Below are 17,658 nucleotides of genomic sequence, written 5' to 3' on the forward strand. Positions count from 1 at the left end.
ATATCAGAGGGGAAAAACTAGTGAAATCCACAAAATCACAGAACTTAGTGAATACTGCTGTTCCAGTGTTACTTCTTGTTGTTGTGCTTCAGTCACTAAGCTCTTCCTAATTTTCCACAGTACCGTCCTAAGGGAGTCGGCTATTTACCTCTTAGTTTGTTTCCTCATGATCTCAAGATAGTTGCTGAAGCTCCAGGCATCACATTCTCCATAAATGCATTCAAGACAGAAGAAAAAGGGCAGATGAAACAGGTGTTTTCCTTTTATGAGGGAGAAAAATAATGTATACTCCCATCTTCTAGATGGGAATTGGTAGATTCTCTTCTTGACCAAACTCTAGGCAGACTACACTCAGCCCTCTTCTCAGTTATGCCTCAGCCTGGGCCTATAAAATTTACTGTCTCGGCACTAATGATTTCATCCACTCCTCTCTCCCTGCATGAAAAAGACTTTAGCATAGTTTCTAATAGCTCAAGGCTGCATGCCTAGGATGACCTTAGTGCCTCGCCCCCCTTAATGAGCTCCAGGCTGCCAAAAGGATTTACTATTTGTTCTAGCCAACACCTGACAAATAGGTCCCTTACTACCCTTTCTTACAGCATTTACTAAAAGAGGACTTAAAATTTGTGAATTCTTTCTCTGTCCATTTGAGATATATATGTATCTCCTGTAACTCAGGATTGAGTCTTTCTCAAGGACCTTAAAACCATTCCTTTGAAATGTAATCAGCAGAAAGGATAGGACCTCTGTCTCCCAGTCTCTTTGTAGCCCTGATGGGCATTTACACTTAGCAGCCCTTTGTAATTCTCCCCTAACTCTACACAGGGCCTTCCATTGCCCCTGCCTACTCCCTCAACTTCTCTTTAAAACATCCAGTCACCTCTGTACAAATCCAAGTTGAATTCAGTTCAAGTCCATAGGGTCGCAAAGAATCGGACTCAACTGAAGCAACTTAGCATGCATGCATGCATGCAATAATACAACACTGATTAAAATCTGTTCTTACCACTTTAGGGAATTCAAGCTGGTGCAGCCACTATGGAAAACATCAGGAAAGTACCATATTTCACAAATTTATGCAGAGTTAAAGTTAATTTAACTATCAGATTTATGGTCAATGACCTATATCCAGTACTTCTTGGTTACCTTGGTGGATTTCTTCACTCCAAGGCTCTAATTGGAAGGCCCTTAGGAAACTGAAAGGGGTTAGAGTTCTCTTTGGGCCACAGCTGATATTGCTAGAGTGGACTCCATCACTTAGTTAATAATACCTGCTCTGACCCTGGCCTTTTTTTTTTTTTTTTTTTTTGAGTAATGCAAGCTCAATCAGAACAACCAACTGAATCTCACTCAAAAATCATAACCTTCCTCAGTCATGGGATGGACTTATGTGGTTAACACCAAGCTATGGTCATTAAAGTTTAAAGACCCCTTTATGTTGTGTTTGTGATATTGTACTATAGCTTTGTAAAAATATTACCATTGAGGAAACTGGGTGAAGTACAAGGAATTTCTGTATTATTTCTTACTACTGTTCATGAATCTACAATCATCTCAATAAAGTTTTGTCAAAAAGCAGAGGTCTTTCCCTGATTATTAGTTTTGTTTTTTGCAACTGATTAGGAAAATTCCTTGAAGTTGTGATATAATTGGAAACTATCTAAAGCATAGCTGTTCAAAGGAAGTTTCTGCTGTGATGGAAAGCGATACCTGCACTGTCCGGTACAGCCATCACTAACACATGTGACTCCTCAGCCCTTGAAATGTGGTTAGTGGAACTAACAGACTGAATTTTAATTGTATTATTTTGATTAACATTACATTTAAGTAGCCGTAAGAGTGTGGACAAAGAACGTTACCTACCATTTCAGTAAACAGCCCACCCCAACGGTGCACCCAGAAAGGAATTCACAGCAGACAAAAAAACAGGATACTGGCCCTAGATAGAGTTCAAGTGCACATCAAAGGAATAATTTCAGTAAGCCCAAACACTTATCATACACTGAAAACTGCTAAATTCATTAATTTGAGATGTTTTGTTTTCTTTAATTAGCAGTAATTGATGTTCCAGGACCTGGGTTTTTTGGGTTATTTTTGCAAAAACTCCTGCATATCCTGGCTCCTCCCTTACCTCTCCAGAACAATCCTTCAGAGGTATCTGAAGAGGCTATGCTGCTGCTGCTGCTGCTGCTAAGTCACTTCAGTCGTGTCCGACTCTGTGTGACCCCATAGACGGCAGCCCACCAGGCTCCACCGTCCCTGGGGTTCTCCAGGCAAGAACACTGGAGTGGGTTGCCATTTCCTTCTCCAAGAAGAGGCTATATCCCAGGCTTAAATCCTCAGTTCAGTTCAGTCGCTCAGTCCTGTCCAACTCTTTGCGACCCCATAAACCACAGCACACCAGGCCTCCCTGTCCATCACCAACTCCCGGAGTCCACCCAAACCCATGTCCACTGAGTCAGTGATGCCATCCAACCATCTCATCCTCTGTCTTCCCCTCCTCCTCCTGCCCTCAATCTTTCCCAGCATCAGGGTCTTTTCAAATGAGTCAGCTCTTCGCATCAGGTGGCCAAAGTATTGGAATTTCAGCTTCAAAATCAGTCCTACCAATGAACACCCAGGACTTATCTCCCTTAGGATGGACTGGTTGGATCTCCTTGCAGTCCAAGGGACTCTCAAGAGTCTTCTCCAACACCACAGTTCAAAAGCATCAATTCTTCGGCACTCAGCTTTCTTTATAGTCCAACTCTCACATCCATGTAAGCTCGCCAAATAAAATGTAATTCTCCACTTTCGTGCTTAGTCACCTAGTCGTGTCCAAATCTTTGTGACCCCATAGCCTGCCAGGCTCCTCTGTCCATAGGATTCTCCAGGAAAGAATACTGGAGTGGGTTGTCATGCCCTCTGCCAGGGGATCTTCCCAACCCAGGGATGGAACCCAGGTCTTCCACATTGCAGGTGGATTCTTTCCCATCTGAGCCACCAGGCAAGCCCAATATAACAATATTTGACATATTAAACCTGGGCACAATGAAAATATTATGCTTAATGTTGATGACTCTTAACATGTCTGTATGACTTAGATCAACAAAGCAAACATTAACACTAGGTATTTAATACTGAATAATTCCCAGTTCATATGAACCTGAAATTCATTTAGGTTAATTTCTCTTGCATTTAGAATTATTTGCTTTGTAAGCATTTAGTTTTCTGTAGGCCAATTAGATTAGAACTCATTTACAAACCAGTCATAACAATATTATCAAAAAAATCTCAACTTTTAATTTGTGCTTTTTCTTTCAGTGGACAGGACACAGCACAGAAATGAAAATTATATCATAGCCCCCTAATTCCTCTATTTTAAGCACTAACTGGTAAGGAAGAAAATTAGTTTCCCACCACTGAACTAATTTATGAACCTGCTCAGTCTCCATTTCCTCACTTTAAAAATGTAAATAAAAAGATGAATCCTAAGGCGTTATTTCGAGTGGGAGAAAGGGCTGCAACGCCGCTGTACACTTCAGGAACTGCAAACAAGTAACCTGACAACCTTGTGAATAAACAGTGATTTAGTGAACACTCCCCACAGAGAGGTGAAAATCAGCCAAGGCTGTGCCAGTAGATTTGCGTTCATATTTAGGGGAGAAACCAACAAACACTTGATCTCTACCATTTTCATCCAACTTATTCCACAACTCGAGGTTCCCAAGACTTCAGTTACAGTGATATTTTTCAAACACCAGGAGAAATAAAGTTAGTACATATGATTCATTTCTGCAAGCGCAACCGTGAACACGGGTGAACAGGAGGAATTCTGAGTTCAGCTCAGTTCAGTCGCTCAGTCGTGTCCGACTCTTTGGGACTCCATGGACTCCAGAACGCCAGGCCTCCCTGTCCATCACCAACTCCCAGAGTTTACTCCAATACATGCCCATTGAGTCGGTGATACCATGCAACCATGAGGATGGGGCTCAGTTTTAACTGAACGTTTAACGTTCTCTACGTTTAACGTAGAGAGCACGACCAATAAGAACGATTCTCTGCCCCCAGGCCTGAAATCGCCAGCAGCAGCTTTTGAGGAGGGCTGTTCTTAAACCTCCGCAGAAGTCCCCTCTCTACACACTCCACACCGCTGAGGGTCCGCAGGCGGCCGGGCCCCGAGGGGCGGAGCCTGAGTCTGCGCCTGCGCGCTAGCCCCGGCGCCCCAGGGTAATGCAAGGCGGTGATCGCTCCGCGCACTTCTTCTCGCGCAGACGCTGAGACGCGCAGCTCCCTGTTGAAGGCAACCCAAAGCCCTGCACACCGGCCATGTCGTCCTCCAACCGCGTGGCGCTGGTCACCGGGGCCAACAAGGGCATCGGCTTCGCCATCGTGCGTGACCTGTGCCGGGAGTTCCCGGGGGACGTGGTGCTCACGGCGCGGGACGAGGCGCGGGGTCGGGCGGCCGTGCAGCAGCTGCAGGCGGAGGGCCTGAGCCCGCGTTTCCACCAGCTGGACATCGATGACCGGCAGAGCATCCGCGCCGTGCGCGACTTCCTGCGCAAGGAGTACGGGGGCCTCGACGTGCTGGTCAACAACGCGGGCATCGCCTTCAAGAGTAAGAAGCGGTTGGATGCTCCAGGAAAGGCGGTCACCCGCTCTGAGCATCTCGGTCCAGGATGGACCAAATCTGTCGCAGAGTCGCTGTAGAGGGGCTTCTCCCGCCTGTGGGGTCCAGAATGACGCCCTAGAGAAGGAGAAAGGAAGGGGGAAGGGGAGCGGCTAGAGGAACTGCGAGGAATTGGATGTTCTCTACCTGAGAGAACTGTTTCTCTGGCTCAGAATCCTGGGCACCTTTTCCAGGTTATTCCACAGCCCCTTTCTGATACACAGAGGTCCCATGTGTGCACCCTTTGTACAGGGCCGTGCCAGTGGTGCGTTCTTACAAAACTATGCTTCATTATCAAACTGGGAAATTCACACGGGTGCAGTACTGACTGTATTGTGCACAAAATTCAACCGGTTTTTACCTTCACTAGTTGTACACAAAACTCAAGAAATGAATCTTCTTATGCAGTGTTACCGCGCGAGAACTGTTTCTTGACTCCACTTTGCTCTTCTCTTGAAAGCTGCTGATACCACACCATTTCACATTCAAGCAGAGGTGACTATGAAAACAAACTTCTTTGCCACCAGAGATGTGTGCACAGAGCTCCTGCCTCTGATAAAACCGCAAGGTGAGTCTGATTGGACCCTAGACTGCAGTGCTTCTGGCAAGATCTGGGTCCACCTGGCCCTGGTCTCATCTACAGGCTCCTGCCGCTCCTGCTCAGCCTCACTAGCCTCCACCGTGTCTCCACCCAGACGGGTGTCCTGCACCCTGAGGTCCCTCGACACACTGCCCAGGTCCTTGGTGCTGTCTGTCCACCTGCTTTTTGCTCATCTGGCTCTTTCTTCTCTTTCCCATCTGAGCTCAGAGGTTTCCTCCTCCAAGAGGCCCTTAGGTTGCTCTGTGCCCATCACAGGAGCAGTTCCGTCAGGAGTCCTTCCCAGACCTTCCCTCTCCCCTGTCCCCCTCTTACTCAGCCTAGTGGAGCCTGCACCACCACCAGTTCATTAGTCCCCTTCCCCCCAAAGACTCGCCCTTCCCCCAAAACATCTTGGTAACTAATCCCGTCGTCCACCCACCAGGAACCTGGAGGGCACCCTGCCCATAAGTGGGAGGTAAGCCTGCCCACTTATTGTCATTGCCAGTTCCTAAATTCGTCCAGCTGAGTTTCTCCCCAGCCGTCTGCCCCATCCCAGCTCTACAAACAGGCCCTCAGCTGTTGTTTCTAAACATTTGTAAACCCTCCTAAGGGACCCCCTGCCCTTCCTGAATCCTTTTCTTTCTTGGCAGGTTCACTGCCCCTCCCATAAATCCTGCAAGTGTGAAGTTCAAGCCCTTAGTGTGGCTAATAGAGATCTCTAATCTGATAACTGCCCTGCAGTGTGCTTGGTGTTCTGGACAAAACAAACTCATTCCTCTAGATTAAACTACTGTAATGTTTACCCTGAAGTAAGGGGCCAGGAGGGGAACCTCCACCCATTAAACGCACAAAGTAAGACAAGCAGATACTTTAAAAAGGATTCAGAGAGTGCCTAGAGATTGAGTAAGGGTGTTTACAGTTTACACTCAGCTTCTAACCTGTTTCCTGTCCGCTTGTTCTGGGAGGTGCTGCTCCTTCAAAGACTTGGTTCACTAGGACGTCATAAGTCAGCTCCTAAGTGTCCCCTGATTCTCCGAAGTGATATCTTTTCTTTTTAACAGCCTGTCTGCGTTTGTCATAGCTTTCTTCCCAAGCAGCTCTCATCTGATTTCATGGCTGCCTTCAGCATCCGCAGTGGTTTCAGAGCCCAGGAAGAGGAGCTCTGCCACTGCTTCTTCCTCTTGCCCTCCTATTTGCCATGAGCTAATGGGACCAGACGGAGAAGGCAATGGCACCCCACTCCAGTACTCTTGCCAGGAAAATCCCATGGACGGAGGAGCCTGGAAGGCTGCCATCCATGGGGTCACTGAGGGTCGGACACGACTGAGCAACTTCACTTTCACTTTTCACTTTCGTGCATTGGAGAAGGAAATGGCAACCCACTCCAGTGTTCTTGCCTGGAGCATCCCAGGGATGGGGGAGCCTGGTGGGCTGCTGTCTGTGGGGTCGCACAGAGTCAGACACGACTGGAGCGAGTTAGCAGCAGCAGCAGCAGCAGCAGCAATGGGACCAGATGCCACGATCTTCGTTTTTTAATACTGAGTGTTAAGCGGGCGCTTTCACTCCCTCCTTCACCCTCATCAAGAGGCTCTTTAGTTCCCCTTCGCTTTCTACCATTAGAGACCATCTGCATATCTGAGGTGGTTAATATTTCTCCCACAATCTAAATTTCCAGCTTGTTAACTCGTCCAGCCCAGCATTTCACATGAAGTGCTCTGCGTAAAAGTTAAACTCGCTGACAATACCCTTTCTGTTGTTTTCCTCTATTTCTTTGCACTGTTCATATAAGAAGGCCTTCTTGTCTCTCCTTGCTATTCTCTGGAACTCTGCATTCACTTGGGTGATCCTTTCCCTTTCTCCCTTGCTTTTCGCTTCTCTTCTTTCCTCAGTTACTTGGAAAGCCTCCTCAGACAACCACTTTGCCTTCTTGAATTTCTTCTTCTTTAGGATGGTTTTGTTCCCTGCCTCCAGTGCACTATTAGGGACATCTGTCCATAGTCCTTCAGACACTCTATTTACTAGATCGAATCGCTTGACTCTAGTCATTAGCTGCACTGTATATTCTTGGGGAACTGGACTTAAGTCGTGGCTGACCGGCCTAATGGTTATCCCCACTTTCTTTAGTCAAAGCCTGAATTTTGCTATGAAGAGCTGATGGTTTGAGCCCCGGTCAGCTCCAGGTCTTGTTATTGCTAACTGTTACAAAGAATGTAATCACTCTGAATTCGGTATTGACCAGTCATTTGGTGATGTCCATGTGTAGAGTCGTCTCTTGTGCTTTTAAAAAAGGGTGTTTGCTATGACCAGTGATAGTTTCAGGGCATTCTCAGGATGCCCAGCCTGAGGTTACAGCCTTGGTCCCACGAGTGAAGAATGGGTTGGAGAAGGAAGTCCTAACCTCCTAGGTACACTTACCAGCAACTGAACCTCTGCAGCAGGTAGCTGAGGAACAGGATGAGAAACGCTGATGTCATCCCTATCGTGGGAAGATCCCACAGCCCTTGGCAGGGAGGGAGCCCTGCGTCTCAGATGCAGCACCGCAGAGTGAAGTTTCCATTGTTATGGTCAGAAAGGAGGAAAGGAAGGAGCAGTCACGGCTGAACTAGATGCTCTCTGTTCTCACCTGAGTTCTTGGAGATAGTCTGCAAGAAGAGGTTCATTTGCTCCATGCCCTCGGGACCATTTCCAGAGACTTTAAATGGCTGAGTTTTGAAAATATTTTTCACAGGTCATTCTGGGTGGTAGATTCAGACTTCTTCCTTCATGACTTATTTATTGAGTTTCAGGGAAATATTTCATTCTTGTAATTTCTAAGAAGATTCGGTTCAGTTCCAACTCTTTGCATGTCCGACTCTTAGTCGTGTCCAACTCTTTGTGACCCCATGAATTGCAGCACTCCAGGCCTCCCTGTCTATCACCAATTCCTGGAGTTCACTCAAACTCATGTCCATCGAGTCGGTGATGCCATACATCCATCTCATCCTCTGTTTTCCCCTTCTCCTCCTGCCCCCATCCCTCCCAGCATCAGGGTCTTTTCCAATGAGTCAACTCTTCACATGAGGTGGCCAAAGTATTGGAGTTTCAGCTTTAGCATCAGTCCTTCCAAAGAACACCCAGGACTGATCTCTTTTAGGATGGACTGGTTGGATCTCCTTGCAGTCCAAGGGACTCCCAAGAGTCTTCTCCAACACCACAGTTCAAAAGCATGAATTCTTCGGCACTCAGCTTTCTTCACAGTCCAACTCTCACACCCATACATGACCACTGGAAAAACCATAGCCTTGACTAGACAGACCTTTGTTGGCAAAGTAATGTTTCTGCTCTTTCATATGCTGTCTAGGTTGGTCATAACTTTTCTTCCAAGGAGTAAGTGTCTTTTAATTTCATGGCAGCAGTCACCATCTGCAGTGATTTTGGAGCCCAAAAAAATCAAGTCTGACACTATTTCCACTGTTTTCCCATCTATTTCCCATGAAGTGATGGGACCAGATGCCATGATCTTCGTTTTCTGAATGTTGAGCTTTAAGCCAACTTTTTCACTCTCCTCTTTCACTTTCATCAAGAGGCTTTTTAGTTCCTCTTCACTTTGTGCCATAAGGGTGGTGTCATCTGCATATCTGAGGTGACTGATATTTCTCCCCACAATCTTGATTCCAGCTTGTGCTTCTTCCAGCCCAGCGTTTCTCATGATGTACTCTGCATATAAGTTAAATAAGCAGGGTGACAATACACAGCCTTGACGAACTCCTTTTCCTATTTGGAACCAGTCTGTTGTTCCATGTCCAGTTCTAACTGTTGCTTCCTGACCAGCATATAGGTTTCTGAAGAGGCAGGTCAGGTGGTCTCGTATTCCCAACTCTTTGAGAATTTTCCACAGTTTATTGTGATCCACACTGTTAAAGGGTTTGGCATAGTCAATAAAGCAGAAATAGATTTTCTCTGTAACTCTGTTGCTTTTCCCATGATCCAGCGGATGTTGGCAATTTGATCTCAGGTTCCTCTGCCTTTTCTAAAACCAACTTGAACATCTGGAAGTTCATGGTTCACGTATTGCTGAAGCCTAGCTTGGAGATTTTTGAGCATTACTTTACTAGCTTGTGAGATGAGTGCAATTGTGTGGTAGTTTGAGCATTCTTTGGCATTGCCTTTCTTTGGGATTGGAATGAAAACTGACCTTTTCCAGTCAGTGGCCACTGCTGAGTTTTCCAAATTTGCTGGCATATTGAGTGCAGCACTTTCACAGCATCATCTTTCAGGATTTGAAATAGCTCCACTGGAATTCCATCACCTCCACTAGCTTTGTTCGTAGTGATGCTTTCTAAGGCCCACTTGACTTCACATTCCCGGATGTCTGGCTCTAGGTGAGTGATCACACCATCATGATTATCTTGGTCGTGAAGATCTTTTTTGTACAGTCTTCTGTGTATTCTTGCCACCTCTTCTTAATATCTTCTGTTTCTGTTAGATTCATACCATTTCTGTCCTTTATTGAGCCAATATTTCCATGAAATGTTCCCTTTAGATATAGCTTACTTTTGAAAAACATTAGCAATAACCTGTTGTCACTTATAATAATAAAACAGATGAAACCCTTTGAGCAAACCCCTTCTAAAATACATTCCCTTCCTTCCCTAATGTCCTCTCTTTCAAGAGGGCAGTCCTGTCCCCAGTAGGGATTCATCCTTCCCGTGCTCGCCTTTCTGTGCACTGATCTGTGTTGTATTTTAGGCAGAGTGGTGAATGTATCCAGCTTTGTCAGTGTCAACTCTCTAAAGAAATGCAGCCCTGAACTGCAGCAGAAGTTTCGAAGTGAGACCATCACGGAGGAGGAGCTGGTGGGGCTCATGAACAAGTTCGTGGAAGACACAAAGAACGGAGTGCACAGGAAGGAGGGCTGGCCCGATACCGCATATGGAGTGACGAAAATCGGAGTCACGGTCCTGTCCAGAATCCACGCCAGGAAACTGAGTGAGCAGAGAGGAGGCGACAAGATCCTCCTCAATGCCTGCTGCCCAGGGTGGGTGAGAACCGACATGGCAGGACCCAAAGCCCCCAAAAGCCCAGAAGAAGGAGCAGAGACCCCTGTGTACTTGGCCCTTCTGCCCTTGGATGCCGAGGGGCCTCATGGAGAGTTTGTTTCTGAGAAAAAAGTTGTGCAGTGGTGAGCTCACTCACAGCTCCACCCATGGGTCTGTTTATATTGCTGTCCCAGATTCACCAAACATACACTGACAAAATTATCCCTATGCAGAAAAAAAGAAAAAGGAATCAAAATATCCAGATCAAGTTCTCACTGGGAGACGGCTGCTAATGTTGTAAAGAGTTTTCTGATTTCTTCTGTGATCCCAGGGGAGGAAAAGTGGGATGGGTGACAAATAATAAAAATAAACAATTCTTTATAAATGTCCATTTGTGCAAACTCTTAAATGGTGAATCTGCTCCATTATTCGTAATAGCTGAAGCTAGTTTGGTGGACATGTGGGTGTCTAGTATTAGTTCCATTTTTCTATTTAAAATTTTTCAGGACAAACATCTGGAACCAGAGAGTCCTGGCTCTGCCCCCTTCCTGGATGACCTAGAGCCAAAATCCAGCAGGATACTACTCCCTAACCCAGGGAAACCTGCTCAGTGTTACGTGGCAGCCTGGGAGGGAGGGGAGATTGTAGAGAACCAATACATGAATACGTGTGGCTGAGTTCCTGTGCTGTCCCCCTGAAACCGTGGTGACAGCTGACAGCGTTGTCAATCAGCGATGAGGGTGTTAGTCGCCCAGTCCTGTCTAGCTCTTGGCAGATCTGTGGATAGCTGTCTGCAATTCCATGGACTGTGGCCCACTGGGCTCCTCTGTCCATGGGATTTCGCAGGCAAGAATACTGGAGTCAGTTGCCATTTATTTCTCCAGGGGATCCTCCCAACCTAGGGATCAAACCTGGGTCTCCCCCCATTGCAGGCAGATTCTTTACTGTCCCAGCCACCAGGGAAGCCCTGTCCTCCAATATAAAATAAAAGTTTAAAGAAAAAGAGCGCTGGGTCCTCTTTTTTTGGCTCAGGGTACAGCACAAGGAAAGACGTGGAGCCTAGAGGGTGTTTAGTAACCTTATGGAACATTTGATCCCTCCTTAAGCAGGAGAAGAAGGCAGGGCCTCCTCCTTCTCAACTAGTCACCTCACTGGATGCTAGGACGCAGTTCTTTGCCTTCTGGACTGGGACGGGCCTCCCTGTCCCACGCCGCGCCACCTTGTGGGTCTCCAGCCTTGTCAGCTCTACTCCAAAGGGCCCTGCACACCGGGCATGTCCTCCACCCGCTTGGCCCTGGTCACCGGGGCCATCAAGGGCCTCGGTTTTGCCATCGTGCGGTTGTTGGCGGTGCCCTGCGCGACTTCCTGCACAAGGAGTACGGGGGCCTCAACGTGCTGGTCAACAACACAGCCATTGCCTTCAAGAGTAAGTGGGTGGGAGCTGGGGGGGTTACAGCCACTTTGGGCGAGCCAGATGGGGCAGGGCAGGGCTACTGCCTGAACCTCCGCTGTGGGATCTAGAACCCCCTCCCTAGGGATGGAGCACAGGCCAGAGGTCACAGGGAGAGCAGGTCTTCCACAATTACAAGCTTTTCCAGCAAGAAGGCCTTGCAATAGCTTTGACCAGGGTAAAGGACAGTGCCCAGATTTTCACAGTATTGATTTCACTGAACTTTGTTGAGTTGGGTGAATTTTTAACTTCTGAAACCAATTTAAAATTGCAGAGTGGTACACAGGAGGTCATATGGGCTTCTTTCACACAGCCTCCCCTGATGCCATCTTATGTAACTATACAGCATTATCAAACGACAAAACACCCATTGGTGCAATACCGTTCACTAACACCAAACATTACTAGATGAAAACAGAGTTCATGGAAAAAGTACTGTGTCAAGTAAGCATTTTTACCTTATGGCTTGTGGTTATTCACTTCAGTTCAGTTCAGTCGCTCAGTTGAGTCCGACTCTTTGCGACCCCATGAATCACAGCACGCCAGGCCTCCCTGTCCATCACCATCTCCCGGAGTTCACTCAGACTCACGTCCATCGAGTCGGTGATGCCATCCAGCCATCTCATCCTCGGTTGTCCCCTTCTCCTCCTGCCCCCAATCCCTCCCAGCATCAGAGTCTTTGCCAATGAGTCAACACTTCGCATGAGGAGGCCAAGGTACTGGAGCTTCAGCTTTAGCATCATTCCTTCCAAAGAAATCCCAGGGTTGATCTCCTTCAGAATGGACTGGTTGGATCTCCTTGCAGTCCAAGGGACTCTCAAGAGTCTTCTCCAACACCACAGTTCAAAAGCATCAATTCTTCGGTGCTCAGCCTTCTTCACAGTCCAACTCTCACATCCATACATGACCACAGGAAAAACCATAGCCTTGACTAGACGGGTCTTAGTAGGCAAAGCAATGTCTCTGCTTTTGAATATACTATCTAGGTTGTTCATAACTTTTCTTCCAAGGAGTCTTTTAATTTCATGGCTGCAGTCACCATCTGCAGTGATTTTGGAGCCCAAAAAAATCAAGTCTGACATTGTTTCTACTGTTTTCCCATCTATTTCCCACGAAGTGATGGGACCAGATGCCGCAATCTTCATTTTCTGAATGTTGAGCTTTAAGCCAACTTTTTCGCTCTCCTCTTTCACTTTCTTCAAGAGGCTTTTTAGCTCCTCTTCACTTTCTTCCATAAGGGTGGTGTCAAGCCCTATTCTTTTTCTATCGTAAAAGTTGGTGATCCCATACCGATTGCAATTCAGGCAGAAGTGACCATGAAAACAAACATCCCTGGTACCCGAGATGTGTGCACAGAGCTCTTGCCTCTGCTAAAAAGCCGAGATGAGTCCGATTGAGCTACATCTTTTGCATGTGGCAATGTGTGTGTTTCCGTGATCCTCTCTCAGCTCCTCCCACCCTCTCCTTCCCCCACTGTGTGCATAAGTCTGTTCTCTACGTCCACGTCTCCACTGCTGCCCTGCAAATAGGCTCATCAGTACCATCTTTCTACTTTCCATACACAATATTCATCTTTCCCTTTCTGACTTACTTCACTCTGTACAGTAGGCTCTAGGTTCATCCACCTTATTGATATAACTTGATTCTCGCCTTGATCAACTGCTACTTGTACCTTCAGTTCAGTTCAGTCGCTCACTCATGTCTGACCCTTTGTGACCCCATGGACCACAGCCCGCCAGGCCTCCCTGTCCATCACCACCTCCCGAAGATTACCCAAACCCATGTCCATTGAGTCGGTGATGCCAGCCAACCATCTCATCCTCTGTCTTCCCCTCCTCCTCCTGCCCTCAATCTTTCCCAGTATCAGGGTCTTTCCAAATGAATCAGCTCTTCGCATCAGGTGGCCAAAGTATTGGAGTTTCAGCTTCAGCATCAGTCCTATCAATGAACACTCAGGACTGATCTCCTTTAGGATGGACTGGATGGATCTCCTTGCCCTACAAGGGACTCTCAAGAGTCTTCAACACCACATTTCAAAAGCCTCAGTTCAGCGCTCAGCTTTTTATTTAGCATAAAACTGTTTGTGCAGTCTATTTAGTATCGTTAAGAGAGAAAAAGAGGCAACACACAAAAAAATTATTTCAGTTTGAGACAAAGAACTCTTTGAATGGGAAATCACCAAACCAGAATTAGTGAGGATGGCCCGCCTGACAGGCACTCAGAAAGAGACTATTGTGGAGAAAAGGCTGAAGCAAAGTAAGGAAACTGTGGACTGTCTTCCGCTTCTGGCCCAGGTGGCTCTTTGTGACTCTCAGTCCTTAGGTTCCCATTTTGTCACCTTGAGGCATTTTCAGGCTTCCGTTTTGGTTTGCTTACAGAGGCCACCAAGGAATTAGAGCCAGCTCAGCCTAATGACCTCTGCGTTTAACTCATTTACAGCATGGAAACTGGCTCATGGTTAGCTATGCCGAGTTCTTCATCAACTAGTTATTTTCCATCAGTAGTACACCCTGCAGAGACTTTACCTCCATCTCCCATCACACTTGATCATCCGTATCGGTATCTTCCTATGGCTCCTTTACATGTGAGAGTTGAATATTACCAGCAAGGCCAGTGATAACCCATATCACAGGACAGTAGGTAGAACATGTGACCTGAAAACTAACACTCAACAGTTGCTGGGACCTGGCAAGAGAAACACTCAGTGATTAACGATTGGTTCAATCCATCACCACGTCTTACAAAAATATCCCACAGACATCCCAGGGCTTCTGCTTGACTTTCAGTTCAGTCCATTGCTCAGTTGTTTCCAACTCTTTGTGACCGCATGGACTGCAGCATCCCAGGCCTCCCTGTCCATCACCAACTCCCGGAGTTTACTCAAACTCATGTCCATTGAGTCAGTGAAGCCATCCAATCATCTCATCCTCTGTTATCCCCTCCTCCTCCCACCTTCAATCTTTCCCAGCATCAGGGTCTTTTCAGATAAGTCAGTTCTTCACATCAAAATATTGGAGTTTCAGGTTCAGCATCAGTACTTCCAATGAATATTCAGGACTAATTTCCTTTGGATGGATTGGTTGGATCTCCTTGCATTCCAAGGGACTCTCAACAGTCTTCTCCAACGCCACAGTTTAAAAGCATCAATTCTTCGGCATTCAGCTTTCTTTATATTCCAACTCTTACATCCATGCTTGACTTTGGCAGGTCCTAAAGCAGGAGTGACCTTGACTGCAGGTTGCTTCACTCTATCAGGCATCTGGGATAAGTGAGCTAAAAGAGGATATCTCCTCCTGCTCTCAGCATTAATACTGATGTCTCTTATTGCATAACCCATTTAAACATCCTCAGTTCCATTCTGCCTACTCCCCACATGTCATCGACTTTTACCCATACTTTCTCATCCTTCAGAGGGATGTTAAGTTCCGTCACTGCTCATGCTGACTGCCCTTATCAATACCTCCCCTTAGTCCACCCCCAGCACGCAGGTCGGGTTACACAGCCCCAGACTGGTGGACTCTCTAAGCTGCTGACTAGACAATATAGCTGCAGTTGCTGTTCCTCCAAATTGGCCAGATAGGTGAAGACACAGTCCATCTCATTGGGCCATTTGGAATTCTGACCAAAAAAGTTTAAATTTATAGTTAACTTTCTTGCTTACCAGTTATCCCCTGACTTCCAGATCATAAATTGCAGCCGGGTCCCAGAACTACAGTATGGCCAGAAAAACGAAGGTTGAAATGAAGTAGGGAAAAGACTGTAGAGTCACCCTGGCATCCTCCACACCCCTTCTTCCCCACAGGAGAGAGGAATCTATCCGGGGGCTTCTTCCAAGGCTCCTATCATGCTGATTGTGGGCATAAGCTCACGAATGTCTGTAAGCCAATATTTGAGACAACCAGAGTTTCATTTCCTGTCCCAATTCTGTATCAAACCTCTACTCTGAGCATGAACGTGTGTTCCCTGGCCTGAGGAATATAGCTCATCAGTCCAAATCGTGCAGTGTCTTCTGCTCCAGTACCATAATACAACTTGGGCCCAAGGATCTACTGCTGGCTACACGGAGCCGTGCCCACAGACAGCATCTCACCTCATCGGGACATTTTCTACCTTCCCAGGGCTACTACCTGCAACTCATCTGCTCTGTGCCCATCCTTTGGCTCAAAGAATATGACTCCTACCATGCAAAGACTTTTTCTCTCACCCTGTCAGATACAGCAGGAATGGGAGAGGCACGGATAAACAAGGATCCCATCTCTGCATTCCTGCAGCACCCCATTTGCACTCATCTCATGGGGCCAGGCCCCAGTTCGATTCCTGGGCTGGGAAGAGCCACTGGAGAAGGGATAGGCTACCAACTCCAGTATTCTTGGGCTTCCCTTGTGACTCAGCTGGTAAAGATATGCCTGCAATGCAGGAGACCTGGGTTGGATCCCTAGGCTGGAAAGATCCCCTGGAGAAGGGGAAGGCTACCCACTCCAATATTCTGGCCTGGAGAATTCCATGGACTGTATAGTCCATGGGGTTGCAAAGAGTCAGACATGACTGAGCGACTTTCACTTTCATGGGGCCAGGTAGCACTTCAAATAAGCACACCTGAAAACACTCAGTGGTTCCAACTGCCTTCCAGTTTTGGAAGTGATTCTTCCGATGAGCCTTAAGTAGTTGTACTTTAATTCCTCCTAACTTCCCATCTGACACCCAGAGTATCATGTGACCGTCCGTTAAATAGTCTAGTTTCTGCTGCCCACCTCTGTCATCATACATCCAGGACTTGAGTCACCACTCCTGAGCTGATATAAACCTGAACCCAGAGAAACGAGCATCAGTTCAGCCCTCTGAACTGAGTTAATTTCACCATCCTTCAACCTGATGCTCTCTGGTCAACTTGGAACTGCCATCCACAAACCCATCAGCCCTTTGCTGGTCAACAGAGGCCTGGCATAGAGCCCTGCCCAAGTGACCTAATGTCCTCAGCTAGTTCCAGAGGAGGCCTTTGAGAAAAAGATGCTATCTGCTCCTGAGTGCAGTAAGGATTCCTTCAACCTTTGGAGCTCTTTCCTCAATATACCGTTTTCATTTTCTTATGGAAATCTGGGCACTGTCCTCCCCTTTATACCATGTCTTTCTCTTTAGTTACCCTAGGATCATGGTTAGGGCAGGTTACAAGACTGCCTAATAGTGAAGTGAAGTGAAAGTCACTCAGCTGTGTCCGACTCTTTGCAACCCCATGGACTATACAGTCCCTGGAATTCTCCAGACCAGAATACTGGAGTGGGTGGCCGTTCCCTTCTCCAGGGGATCTTCCCAACCCAGGGATCGAACCCAGGTCTCCCACATTGCAGGTGGATACTTCACTCACAGATACAGTCTTAATTCATCTCGTAGGAAACTGGTAACTGGCTCTCCAGGGGTAATCAAGTCCAACATCTCAGGAAATTGGGTATTCATTATTCTCATACATACCTTCCCAAGTAATGGTTTGTGTTGCATTTTAGGCAGAGTGGTGAACATGTCTAGTGGATGGGGCTTCAAAGCTCTTGAAAGCTGCAGCCCTGAACTGTAGCAGAAATTGACAAGTGAGACCATCACGGAGGAGGAGCTGGTGGGGCTCATGAACAAGTTTGTGGAAGACACAAAGAACGGGGTGCACAGGAAGGAGGGCTGGCCGGATAATAATATATATGGAGTGGCGAAAATTGGCATCACAGCCCTGTCCAGAATCCAAGCCAGGAAACTGAGTGAGCAGAGAGGAGGAGACAAGATCCTCCTGAATGCCTGCTGCCCAGGGTGGGTGAGAACCGACATGGGGGGATCCAAAGCCCCCAAAAGCCCAGAAGAAGGAATAGAGACCCCCGTGTACTTGGCCCTTCTGCCCTCGGATGCCGAGGGGCCCCATGGACAGTTTGTCCATGAGAAAAAAGTTGCAAAATGGCAATTCATGCCTGAGTTCTACCCATAG

At 47.1% G+C, this 17,658-nt stretch overlaps 1 protein-coding gene and 1 pseudogene across 1 annotated transcript; both read left to right on the forward strand.

The window, feature by feature from the left end:
• Window positions 1–4,236: 4,236 nt before the first annotated feature.
• On the forward strand, window positions 4,237–11,163 carry LOC128045249 (carbonyl reductase [NADPH] 1). The gene is made up of 3 exons (XM_052637750.1): window positions 4,237–4,597; window positions 5,109–5,216; window positions 9,957–11,163. Exons 1-3 carry the CDS (start codon window positions 4,309–4,311, stop codon window positions 10,391–10,393), a joined length of 834 nt encoding a protein of 277 aa, XP_052493710.1. The 5' UTR covers window positions 4,237–4,308; the 3' UTR covers window positions 10,394–11,163.
• A 356-nt stretch (window positions 11,164–11,519) lies between these two features.
• Window positions 11,520–17,658, forward strand: LOC128050593 (carbonyl reductase [NADPH] 1-like; annotated as a pseudogene).

This window comes from Budorcas taxicolor, chromosome 1, assembly GCF_023091745.1.
Source record: "Budorcas taxicolor isolate Tak-1 chromosome 1, Takin1.1, whole genome shotgun sequence".
In the NCBI taxonomy this organism is placed as follows: domain Eukaryota; kingdom Metazoa; phylum Chordata; class Mammalia; order Artiodactyla; family Bovidae; genus Budorcas; species Budorcas taxicolor.